The sequence below is a fragment of the Hypomesus transpacificus genome, chromosome 17 (assembly GCF_021917145.1).
Source record: "Hypomesus transpacificus isolate Combined female chromosome 17, fHypTra1, whole genome shotgun sequence".
NCBI lineage: Eukaryota > Metazoa > Chordata > Actinopteri > Osmeriformes > Osmeridae > Hypomesus > Hypomesus transpacificus.
The window spans coordinates 726,195-738,313 of record NC_061076.1 but is presented as its reverse complement, the minus strand read 5'-3'; the positions used below and the strand labels follow the sequence as shown (position 1 = coordinate 738,313).

General features: G+C 47.7%; 2 protein-coding genes across 2 annotated transcripts; one reads left to right on the top strand and one right to left on the bottom strand.

Moving 5' to 3' along the window:
* Positions 1–1,487: 1,487 nt before the first annotated feature.
* chst12a (carbohydrate (chondroitin 4) sulfotransferase 12a) lies at positions 1,488–4,062 on the top strand. Its single transcript, XM_047037507.1, has 4 exons — positions 1,488–1,546; positions 1,637–2,190; positions 2,347–2,526; positions 2,830–4,062. The coding sequence occupies exons 2-4, from the start codon at positions 1,666–1,668 to the stop codon at positions 3,376–3,378; spliced, it is 1,254 nt and encodes a 417-aa protein (XP_046893463.1). The 5' UTR covers positions 1,488–1,546; positions 1,637–1,665; the 3' UTR covers positions 3,379–4,062.
* A 3,288-nt stretch (positions 4,063–7,350) lies between these two features.
* On the bottom strand, positions 7,351–10,492 carry c1qtnf6a (C1q and TNF related 6a). The gene is made up of 3 exons (XM_047037508.1): positions 10,382–10,492; positions 9,114–9,302; positions 7,351–7,914 (listed from the first exon to the last, which is right to left on the bottom strand). The coding sequence occupies exons 2-3, from the start codon at positions 9,292–9,294 to the stop codon at positions 7,367–7,369; spliced, it is 729 nt and encodes a 242-aa protein (XP_046893464.1). The 5' UTR covers positions 9,295–9,302; positions 10,382–10,492; the 3' UTR covers positions 7,351–7,366.
* Between the last annotated feature and the right edge of the window lie 1,627 nt (positions 10,493–12,119).

The window sequence follows — 12,119 nt, the reverse complement described above, 5'->3', positions numbered from 1 at the left end:
TATTTTTTATTGGTTTCACATTCTTTGGGACAAACGTAATTCTCAGATTTTCATCATCTCCCTATTACATCATGGGGTTTGTCTCCCTAGCTACCACAAGATTTAAAGGTTAAAGGATCATAGTCTGTCTAAAACGTAGTTTTGTTCATTTAAAGGGTTCTATTCATTTTTCTGAGCGGCCAGTGAATGATTGTTGACCTAGAAAGTGCGAGGTGGCCTCTTTTTTCGTTTGCAGACAGAGACTGCCAATGTAATCTCGCGATGCCGTGAACAACGGTCGATCCAAAAACAGCGTGATCGCGCATCTCAGCAGCTGACGCGGCGGGGAGAAGAGAAGACCCCAGACAAGGTAAGGGCGCTTTCTTTCTTTCTCGGGATATTAACGTTATTTTCGAAAACAAACATTAAAAGTCTGTGACAGTAGCAGCGAGTAGACTTTGAAAGGTTTTCCCGGTCACCGGACTTAGGTTCTGTCTCGGACAAACTGGGAAGCCGAATCTCACTGAGATGAAGAGACTGTCCTGAACCGAAATGATCCCCCTCTTAGTTCTATACTACTGCCGTTTAAACCCAGATTTCATGTTTCTGTCTGATGTCCGTTCTGCTTTCTCCAACCGATATGTGCCGTGTGGCGCGTTCTGCCTCCGCTGCTCGTGGCGTGAAAGCCTACATTGTGTCCGCTAGAACGGACCGCTGCACGTCACTTTAAAACACAGTGTGACCGTTTGAATAATTTGATAGAAATATGTTTCAACCTCTCTAGCGTTATTTTAGTTGTTACCGAATAACGAGAAGAGCCCGAATTCGTAGCTCCTCAGCCCGCACCGTGTCATCTCACCGCAACCCACTTGGAGCAGTCTGCGGCAGAGTTGGTGGAGGTTCCTGTGAGAGAGGAATAAGGATGTGGAGCCACAGTTCCATATTTAGAATCTATGGAATGGAAACGTGACGTATACAGACACTTTAAAAACAGGAAGGAAAGATAAAGCGACCCGGTATTGTTCAACATAGCTTAAGAAAACTACGGTAAAAATGTAGTTTTTGATTCAAATGTGTTTTTTATTTGCAGTAGACCTTTACATGTTTTTGAATGGTAGTTTCATGGGTGTATGGCTGACGGACAGGCATTTGGCAGCTACGTGTGAGTGAGTCTCCGGAGGCTAAAAAGCCTGGTAGCCACAAAGCTGCATTCTTCAACCTGTTCAAACCGTTTCCATCCTCATCTACATTATGTGTGACTGTGTGCACCCACGTGTAATCACACGCATGTGTGGAGGCCTGTTCACAGCCGTCAGGAACCATTTGCTGTGAAAAGATTGCAGTTACACACAGCCGGTGATCACCTACCTCAGTGTAGTGTTGCTGTGTGTCTCCAGGGCATGCTGAAATGGAGCTGGGGTGAGGGAGGAGCGCGTCCAGCCAGCCTGACCCAGAGCAGCAGCGCAGTCAGCCCCAGGGCAGTGAGCCCCAGCACAGTCAGCCCCAGCGCAGTGAGCCCCAGCGCAGTCAGCCCCAGCGCGGTGAGCCCCAGCACGGTGAGCCCCAGGGCAGTGAGCCCCAGCACAGTCAGCCCCAGCGCAGTGAGCCCCAGCGCAGTCAGCCCCAGCGCGGTGAGCCCCAGCACGGTGAGCCCCAGGGCAGTGACTAGTTCCTGAAGCCCACACCATGGGGAAGTCCCGGCTGTTCCGGATCTCTCTGATCCTGGGTTCCGTCTTCATGATCCTGTTCATCATCCTCTACTGGGACGATGTTGGGGCCTCCCACTTCTACCTGCACACCCCCGTCTCCCCTATCTCCCCCCCCGGGCCCAGGACCCCCCGGCCCCCCCAGCCCGCCCCCCTCACCCCCCACGTCCCCTCCTTCCTGTCCGACATCGACGCCTTCGTCAACCAGTTCCTGGAGGGGACCTCCGACCCCACCGAGACCGCGCCGCAGGAACCCATCAACCAATCGGAGCGTGCTGAGGAGCGCTACGTGCCTCCGAGGGAGTGGAAGATCCACGCGGGCCCCGTGGCGCCGGAGCAGAGGCAGCGGCAGGACGCTCGCCGGCAGAGGCTGCAGGAGCTGTGCCACGACGACGCTGTCAGCTTCCCCGGGAAGAACCGGACGTTCGACGACATCCCCAACAAGGAGCTGGACCACCTGATAGTGGACGACCGGCACGGCATCATCTACTGCTACGTACCCAAGGTCTGGACACAGACGCACAGCATCATATACCTCAGTGTGGGCTCAAGATACACACACACCTGGAGATAATACCAACCATTTACTTTTCTGTTTTTACCTTACTTTAATGTTTTGTACACTACTGTTTTATTAAGCCTTAACTCTGCGCTGCGCTAGGTGGCGTGCAGTAACTGGAAGCGCATCATGATCGTTCTGAGTGAGAGCATGCTCCTGGATGGGGTGCCTTACCGTGAGCCCTCGGCCGTGCCCCGGGACATGGTCCACAACAGCAGCCTGCACTTCACCTTCAACAAGTTCTGGAAACGCTACGGCAAGTTTTCCCGCCACCTCATGAAGGTCAGTGGAACCTCTTCACATTGAATTTGAAGGAGCTCCTGTAAATAGTTTATTGACGTAAAACTTAAAACATAATTTTTACCCCATTGTTTGATCAATTCTTAACACTGGTGACCTTATCTCCACGTGTATGAGGCTGCAGTGAATAGTTTAAAAGTTTTGTATTTTGAATCAATATATTTAGATAAAAATAGGAATCAACTATGTCACATTCAAAAAACATGTTACTTTATATTCTTAAGATCTCAAGTGGATCTGTTACTGTTTCCATGGTTCTTGATGAACTTTGACCTGGTTTTGAAGGTGAAGCTTCAGAAGTACACCAAGTTCCTGTTTGTCAGGGACCCTTTCGTCCGTCTCATCTCCGCCTTCCGGAACAAGTTCCAGCTGCGCAACGAGGAGTTCTACAAACGCTTCTCCCAGGTCATACTCCGGCGCTACGGCAACCACTCAGACCTGCCCACCTCGGTGGACGAGGCCTTTGCCGCGAAGCTCCGCCCCTCCTTCTCCCAGTTCATCCAGTACCTGCTGGACCCCCAGACGGAGACAGAAATGCCCTTTAACGAGCACTGGCGCCAGGTGTACCGGCTGTGCCATCCGTGTCAGATCCAGTATGACTTTGTGGGCCACCTGGAGACGGTGGAGGAGGACGCGGAGCACCTGCTGAGGATCCTGAAGGTGGACAACGTGGTGGAGTTCCCCACCTCTCACAGGAACCTGACAGCCAGCAGCTGGGAGGCCGACTGGTTCAGCACAGTGCCCCTAGTGGCCCGGAGGGAACTGTACAGGCTCTATGAGCCAGACTTCAGACTGTTTGGATATGAAAAACCTGAGTCACTTCTAAATGACTGATACTTATGTGACACACACACACACACGCTCTCTTGCCAAGTGTACCAGGCTGTAGAAGGTGTGAACTCTACTCTGCTGTGGGTTATGTAGATGGTACATGTTTCTGTTGCGTTTGAATCTCACGTTTAAACTCCCGGTGGAACAGGTGAGGAAACGCCTGTAGCAAACTATGATGTCAGAAAGAAGACTTGTGATGTCACACGTTGTATGCTGGGATTTCACTGATCCTCGTAGCTGGCTGTGTCACAGAGCCTTTGCATTTTTTATGTGACACAGATTATTACATCTGTGATGTCACAGACCCCTTGTAGCTATGAAATCACCCTACTGATAGAAGCCTGGGTGTTGGTGAGGAGTTTAGGGCATTTGTTTTCAAATATTTTTACATTTTTAGAGGCACTTTTAGAGCAAACTAATTTTAATGAACAACGTCTTGGTGTACTGTTTGTTACAATCGAGCATGAAAGGGATTTGTGTTATGTTTTACATTTTGACTGCTGTTAGCATCTATACCTCAGAATCTGGAAGAAAAAATATATATTGGGGCAGTTGCAAATCCATGTGTCTCTCACATTGGCAGCAACTGACACACGTGATGTCAGATCTGAGCTTTAGGCGTATGCTCTGTTCCTGTTTCAGCATGAAACGTGTAGAATGTTTGCTATAGTAGAACGAGTTCAAAAAGGGGAAAAAAAAGAAAATCACAATTTCAGTACATGAGCCACAGGCTGTGATAGGCTGTGCACCAGGAGACTGGGCTGTGGTCAGGTGTGTGTTGATTGTATGATGCACATGATTCAGTTCAGAAGTGGACGTTGGGGAAAAACCCTCTGTGTGACTCAGAGTAACCATTGAGTGTTGAGATGAAGCACACCGCCTGGCTAGGTGGTGTTCTGACCTGTCTCCACCAGAGAAGGAGGCCTCGCCATTCTTGTCTTTTTCATGTGTCATTTTGTGTCAGCCATTTGCAGATTAAGACAACATTTTGGGCATTTGTCTTATAGAAAAACAATTGATGCCTGATCAAGGAATTCTACTATAATGTGTTGAAGTGAAATTTCCGATACCGACATTGTTTAAATCCAGTAACTGGTTGCCATTCACAGTGTTGCCGTGCAGCATAAGATACCAATGTCAGTATTATGGTGTCACACTGAATAAGGGACATGTTCAGGAAAGCCTTTTTTTGTGGGGGGGGGGGGGGGGGGGGGGGGTCAAAGGGGTGAGGCTTGCAGCTACAGGCTATGTAGCATTTGTGTTAAGTGTGCATTTACCAACTGATTGGTCATTGCTGTACAGTGTGCCCAGACACAGCAGGCTGCTGTTGAGGTCCTGGCAGTTCACTGCTGGGTTGGGCTCATGTTGAGGCTAAATGGTCAGTCGTGTTTTGGTCTGGCAGGGTCATTGTTCTGTACTGTCCAGGCCGGATAGTCAGTATTGTTGCTATGGAGATCTGATGTTGGCCTGGAGATGGTGAGAAGGAGACAGTGCCTTTTGGTTGCTATGGAAACAAAGTTTACACAGCCCAAAAAAAAAAAAAAACAACATACAAAAATATTTTTGTATCATGACTTTTTACGTTGAATTAGTCTCTTTATGAAAACGTTGTATCTTTGATATGCTGTTGGCCTGTTGGGGGCCTCTCTCAGACCGTGGGGATTAGAAAGCAGTGTTTGTTCATCATGTGCTCTATGTACATGTGCTTTAAGGGCTCCTCCTCTGTGGGTCTTATGTACCTTGTCTTCTAGGTATTTGTAAGTGTGCTTGTACACACGGAAACTCTGGTGTGATTTGTACAGTATGTTGTTTCATGGAAACAATCTGTGTTACAAACCTTACTACACCCAGAGGAGAGGGTGTTCATGTTGAATCGTCATCGTTTTATTGCCTTTGTTCTTAATTATTATTATTTATTTGTTTGAAATGATGGCTCAGATGGTGCCTGCATGAAACCCCTAAGGCCCACAGTTTAACTTCAGAAAAGCCACATTTATACCTGAAACTTAGCAAAGAGAACAGAACAGGACTGTATAACAACTGCTGCATCCACCTCACCAGACCCAACCATCTCCCTGCTTCCCGCTTCCTCTCTCACAGGGGGAAACACACACAGGACCTTTAGGCAGGAAAGAGTTTATTTCAGTATTATTATAACGTGATATTAAGTATGAACTTCTGCTTAATTTTTTGAACACGAGAAATAAAGTTTATGGCATGACGAAGCCTGTGGTTTGGGTAATTGTGATCGTGTTTGTGTCCCAAATTTTTTTCACAAGGCTACTTTCTAGTGGTGAACACATAATAGCTGCATCTCCCTCTGCAAGTATTACCACTAGTTTGGAATACAATTTCTTCCACAACTAAACCAGCCATGAACCTTTCAGTTCACCAGTTTGTATTTAGCAGACACTTTTATACAAGGTGATTAACGGGGTATTTGAACCTGTGGCCTCTCTGATCTGCAGTCAAACTCTGTCCCACTGAGCTATACCCATCCTCTTTAAGGGGACCAGTGGAATATCTTTTCATGGGACACGAAATTCCTGGACACCTGAATCAGCCCCAACAGCTGATGGAGTATAGGCTAACCCTTATAGCTACACCTTATAGCATGAGCCTGGATCTAAAATGGGTGACCTGGAACATAAACACCTTTAACAAGCCATATGTGATTACAACGAGTAACTTCTACATTTATTTTCTGAATTTACGGTGAACTTTCTGACACAGTATATCAAGAAAATTGAGAAAAAGAATATTGCGTGACACTGTGAAAAAAGGCTTCTTGTTGGGTGTGAACACAGCGTTACCAAACCTCACAGGGCTTCCAATAACACATCCCTTGTTTCAGTCTGTCAATATGTTTATTCTCATGTGGCATAACATCTGAAAAGGTTGCAGCTGACAAACAGTGTATACTATTTTTCAAATATATGTACAAAATCTGGATAAAATAAAAAATCACTTTAGCACCAATTAGACAAAGCACCAGCAAGACATTCTAGTACACTTGAAAGCAAAGCTGAACCAGGGGATGAAGTGTAGCCGTTTGTGACTGACGTCCAGTGCTCAGTTTGAGCCCGTGGGTCCGTGAGCAGGATGGTGAATGGGAGGCTGGAACATCACATCCTGAAATCTCACTTCTGTTACTGTTTGTCTTGGTGAAGCTGAGGTTGAGTCTACCAAACAAGTTATCATGCAGTGAGGCAACGGAAAGCATTATTGCAACTATTATTATAAACTATCACACGTTTAAGCACCAAGGTTATGGGCAGCCTTTACCACAAGGCCCCAAAGAAAATAAGACTGAGACTTACAGGCAAAAAACGCCTTAAAAACCTTTGAAAAGTCCTATAAATGAAACATGATGAACAACTGGAATCCAACAAGTGCTAAGTGCCAGACAAGAATGTTTTGAACCTCTAATTACTCTGACATTCATATATATATATTTTTTTTTATTAGGTCAAGATTGTCATTTTAAATTCTAACCCTAACCCTTGAAGCTACTGTGCAGGCGGTGTGTCTAGTGTGAAAAAGGCAGCCTACTCTGTTAGAGACACGCTGCCCAAAGGAATTTCGCTGTGTGTGGTTTGGAAAGGCCATCTTGTGCCTGGTTGCATCAGTGACCGCTCCAGTGCGGTTGTTGGACTGCTGGTTCATGCATCTGGTTATCCACTGCTCTCCACTGGGAGGTAACGAGATCCAGGACATCAGCTGCACTACGAGCCACCCACCCTATGGTTTCTCACTCCTGATTGGTTGTTGAGGTAGCCTCATCTTCACCTTTGACCTTGCCCTCCCTCCATCTAACCTTGTCGTCCCCCACCCCAGATAGTGTCGGAAGAGAATGCACTCTTCCTCTTCCTTTCCTCATTCTTTAGGGGCGATTCATGAAGTAGACTCACCTTTATCTATGACCATTTCTTTTCCCCTCCTCCCCTCCCCCCCTCCTCTCCCATCTTCCTTCCCTCCCTCCTCCGTGGCCTCACTCGCTGGTGGGCTTGATGAGGTACCCGTTGAAGGTGATGTAGATGTCTACGTCGTCACTGTAGACAGCGTTCTCCCTCTGCCGCTTGTACAGCCTTACCCACACCTCGTCATTCAGCTGCAGCTGCAGCATCAGGCTCTGGCTCTGCATGATGGAGCGCTCGCTGGGCTGGGCGTACAGGATGGCCTGCTCACGCTCGTTCTGCATGATGTGCAGGTACGTCTCCTTGAAGTTCCACGTGTGGATGTTGACGTTGAAGAAGTAGATCCCAGGAACAAAGCAGTAGAACTTGCCCTTGAACATGTCGAAGTGGCCATGCAGGTTGACGAAGACCGTGTCGAACACCAGGGCCTGGTAATGTTCCAGGCTGTGCAGGGCCTTGCGGCGGCCCACAGAGAAGGCTGAATCCTGGGTCTTACAGGGGTCCCCTGGGAGGCCCGCTGAACCTTTGTCACCTTTAGAGCCCATGGTGCCCTGGACCCCTGGAGGCCCGCCATGGCCTGCTTTACCTGGTGTCCCTCTGTCCCCACGGTCACCCTTGTCTCCTGTGAGTCATAACGGAACACATTCACTGCTTACAAGACTGGACTGCTTTGTTGGTTGTTTTTGTTCCCATCTTTATTAGCTGTAACTGAGATGTCATTGTTGCACTGTACCAGTCTTTTTGGTTGGCCATGCCTGCTAGCTGAGATGTGGTTACTTGTCCATGTGGCTGGCGAATCAGAGTGTTTCTAGACTCTGACCACCAGGATACTGTAGGTCTGTGCACTTCTGATCCTCGATCTTCTACCGTACTTTCTAAATGCACTATTTGTAAGTCCCTTTAGATAAAATAATGTCCTAATTTGATCAAATTAGGCTTATACTGATCTGAGACGATGTGACATCATGGTTTGATGAGCTGGAATCAAACCAAGGTCAACATCACCAGATGTGGCTCCTGTCAAACTAGGATAAAGACACTAAACTAAACTAAATATGGATATGGATTAAATCATTGTTTTGTTTCTGTCTCTTTCTGCAAACACTTTGTTGACAACTTTCCAGTTGCAGGAATGCAGTCCTCAAAAAGCTCCATTTTAGAAACTATTTTGGAGAAACGCTGAGGTTTAAGCTCTGTCTAACTTCAACAGTACATTTTTCCTAAAAAAAAGCCACTAAGTTCTTTCCTTCTTTTCGTCTCTCTTTCTTTCTGAACGACAGAAACAGAAACACCCACACAAATAGTAGTGGTCATTTTTCTGCCACATAAGCCAGTTAGAGGCCAGGATAAAGAGCCCTGAATGAACACAACTCTTTAGCCCCAAGAGAAGCTTCTGAACTTGGCCTGGACTCGATTGGCTGACAGATGGAATGGTGGGAGGAATGGAACCACATGAAGTCCCAGAATTCTCCTTGGAACCCCCGAGGACAGTGACATTCTAACCCACTGAAGCACAGGTGCACCAGAACAGCCTCGACCCTAACTGGGCCTCTGACATGTCAGACAAGGCCAGGCCTGCGACACGGAGCGTCTGACAGTGAAGGTATTTCAAGGCTTTTCTCTGAGCCATCAGCTGGGCTCTGATGTGAAAGATCTGGATTGGCTGATGTTTTCTTCCCAACTCAGCAGAATAACACAGACAACATTGCTTCCACTTCTGTCTCAACCAGGAGCTTAACCCTAACCCTATCTGACCTGTGTCATAGCTCAACTCAACCAGGAGCTTCATATCTGACCTGTGTCATAGCTAATGCCACCCACCTTTGAGGATCGTCATGTTGATGTAGGTGTGGACCTCCGAGGCCAGGCTGGAGGAGCCTTCATGCGGCTCCAGGGGGTCGCAGCACCGGCGGCAAGGGCCAGAGGAGGTGCCGGGGGGAGGGACAGAGACCACCCAGGAGAGCGAGAGTAGGAGGGGGAGCAGGAGGTGGCTGTCAAACATAATTGCACCTGAGAGGAGGGATAAGGTCAGAGGTCATGTTGGCTTCCAGGAAGTGTTGTGAATGTATTGCCCCCTCCTAAGTATTTATGAGAATGACAATGCTGTGCAATTTCTTCTTATTCTTAAAAAACACATGGTGACACTGAAGAACAGTCAGAGCTTAGCAGTTGGCACATGATGTCTTCTTGTGTTCCTGAACTGTGGAAAAGAAGAGGAGACCTGTTCCAGAGAAAACATTTACTATCCCGGAGAGGAGAGAGGAGAGTTAGGAATGGCCAAACAAAGCCAGAGCAGAGGTCATTCAGAACCACTTCTGATTTAGTTTCTGAAATTCACATCATCGTTCTTTGCTAAAATAATATAAGATCCAAAACACAGCACTGACACGTCAGAGGGCATTAGTACACCTGGTAATAGCACTAGTTAAAAAGTTGTGTTCATTGGACTGAATCTGTGGGGCACTATCAGTCGCAAGGTGAATGTGAAACAGCTGCGTCACTGACCCAGACATGTCCACAATCACAGAAGCACACATTGTTTGAGTTAAAGTCCATAAGGAAAGGCATGTCTGGCCTCCAAGCCCAGAGCTCAGCCTGTCTGATACTGTGTCAGGCGTTTGCTGCTCGGCTAGTCCACAGTCAACTCGCTCCACAGTAAAGTGCTTGGGCTAAGTGAAGAGAAACAGACAGATCAAACAGGGGACAGAACTTCAGTTGAAGTGTGTAATGGTCGAGATGTAGCGCATAAAATATAGACGCGATTTGAATATAGATAGATAAAAGGCATAGGCCTACTAAAAGCTTGTAAATACCCTACTAAGGATGTCTGTCCACGTAGCGTTGGTTCAGTGGTGCATCCTTAAAGTTAAATATGTTTGAATGTGTTTTTTTTCTTCAATGGAGTTAAAAAGCCCAAGTATATACACGTGCGCTGACAAAGTAGGTATTTTGTCAAATAGTGAGCAAGAGTATTTCTGAAGTTATCTATTAAAACGGAACCTGCTGCTGCGGCGGGCATCTGAAATGCGGTTCCACAGAGTCAGTTTGATTGATAGATAGTAAATGCGGCAAAGCAAAGTTAAACTCACCTGGTTTACGTCTGTGTCTGTCTTTGTGTACATCCACACAGAATAACCTAAAACGCCTTAATCAGTCTCTCTCGCTCTCTCTCTCGCTCGCTCTCTCTCGCTCTCTCACTCGCTCTCTCACTCGCTCTCTCACTCGCTCTCTCACTCGCTCTCTCACTCGCTCTCTCTCTCTCTCTCTTTCGCTCTCTCTCTCGCTCGCTCTCTCACTCGCTCTCTCACTCGCTCTCTCACTCGCTCTCTCACTCGCTCTCTCTCTCTCTCTCTCTCGCTCTCTCTCGCTCTCTTTCGCTCTCTTTCGCTCTCTCGCTTGCTCACTTTCTATCTCTTTACACACTACCATTTAGATCCCTACTTGTCCATGTTCACTTACAGATGTAATTCGACTCCGTCCTACCTTGCAATGCATAATAATCGAAAAAAGTGGTTTGCTTTATACATAGGCTATAGTTGGCTCTGCTATTTGGCTCTGCCCATGTTCTGATTCGTCCAGAGTATGTCTGGCAAATAGAGTCGTTTATGTTGGCAGTAAGCTTCTCCATCAATTACTGTGCATGAAATTCAACATGACATTTACAGTCTGTAAGAACAGGACCGCGACGCTCCTCAGTCATTAAAAGTCAGTAACTCATGAAAATGACAGGATCCTGCAAGGACCATGACAAAAACATGTATGGATCTGATGCCAATAACTTGATTTATTGATAAAAAACCTTGTGCCAGCCAAAGTCCTATAGTCCTGGTCGTTGTGTTTAACAGTGAGGTCTTACTGCTGGCAGGCAGCAGGATGTTGCGATATGGCAGTTTCTCACCAGCTAAAATGATGGAGTATGATTACAGAGATGGAGGAGACAGTTCTACCTAATTCAAAGTCCTTGTGTGAATGTGCTCTACAGGCAAAATAAACAATAGCCTTTCCGTCCCGATGTTACGGAAACCTAAAAGTCGGATCTGAGAGCTCCGCTAGCCACGGCTGGGGGAGCAGACGCTGTGTACACGTGTAACATGAGCACATCTGCTGCGCGTTAGCTCGTCCTGCCTGAGCCTGCTCCGAACCCAGTTAGCCTGACTCTCCTGCCTGAGCCTGCTCCGAACCCAGTTAGCCTGACTCTCCTGCCTGAGCCTGCTCCGAACCCAGTTAGCCTAACTCTCCTGCCTGAGCCTGCTCCGAACCCAGTTAGGCTGACTCTCCTGCCTGAGCCTGCTCCGAACCCAGTTAGCCTGACTCTCCTGGTGGAGCCTGCTCCGAACCCAGTTAGCCTGACTCTCCTGCCTGAGCCTGCTCCGAACCCAGTTAGCCTGACTCTCCTGCCTGAGCCTGCTCAGAACCCAGTTAGCCTGACTCTCCTGGTGGAGCCTGCTCCGAACCCAGTTAGCCTGGCTCTCCTGCCTAAGCCTGCTCAGAACCCAGTTAGCCTGGCTCTCCTGCCTGAGCCTGCTCAGAACCCAGTTAGCCTGGCTCTCCTGCCTGAGCCTGCTCAGAACCCAGTTAGCCTGACTCTCCTGGTGGAGCCTGCTCCGAACCCAGTTAGCCTGGCTCTCCTGGTGGAGCCTGCTCCGAACCCAGTTAGCCTGGCTCTCCTGTTGAAGCCTGCTCCGAACCCAGTTAGCCTGGCTCTCCTGCCTCAGCCTGCTCCGAACTTTGTGCAGTTATATTATTAAAGGAGCTCTTCTCCATCTGTCTCATAGGCTATAAATAGACACATTTGGCCTTTTCTGTGATTGATTCCAAGGTTATACT

Bases quoted from the DNA above. Each gene is read 5' to 3' on its own strand.
- chst12a (XM_047037507.1), top strand. From the start codon at position 1,666: ATGGGGAAGTCCCGGCTGTTCCGGATCTCTCTGATCCTGGGTTCCGTC. The intron at 2,191-2,346 runs GTCTGGACACAG...GCGCTGCGCTAG, and splicing joins TCTACTGCTACGTACCCAAG to GTGGCGTGCAGTAACTGGAA. The intron at 2,527-2,829 runs GTCAGTGGAACC...CTGGTTTTGAAG, and splicing joins TTTCCCGCCACCTCATGAAG to GTGAAGCTTCAGAAGTACAC.
- c1qtnf6a (XM_047037508.1), bottom strand. From the start codon at position 9,294: ATGTTTGACAGCCACCTCCTGCTCCCCCTCCTACTCTCGCTCTCCTGG. The intron at 7,915-9,113 runs GTGGGTGGCATT...TATGACTCACAG, and splicing joins CAACATGACGATCCTCAAAG to GAGACAAGGGTGACCGTGGG.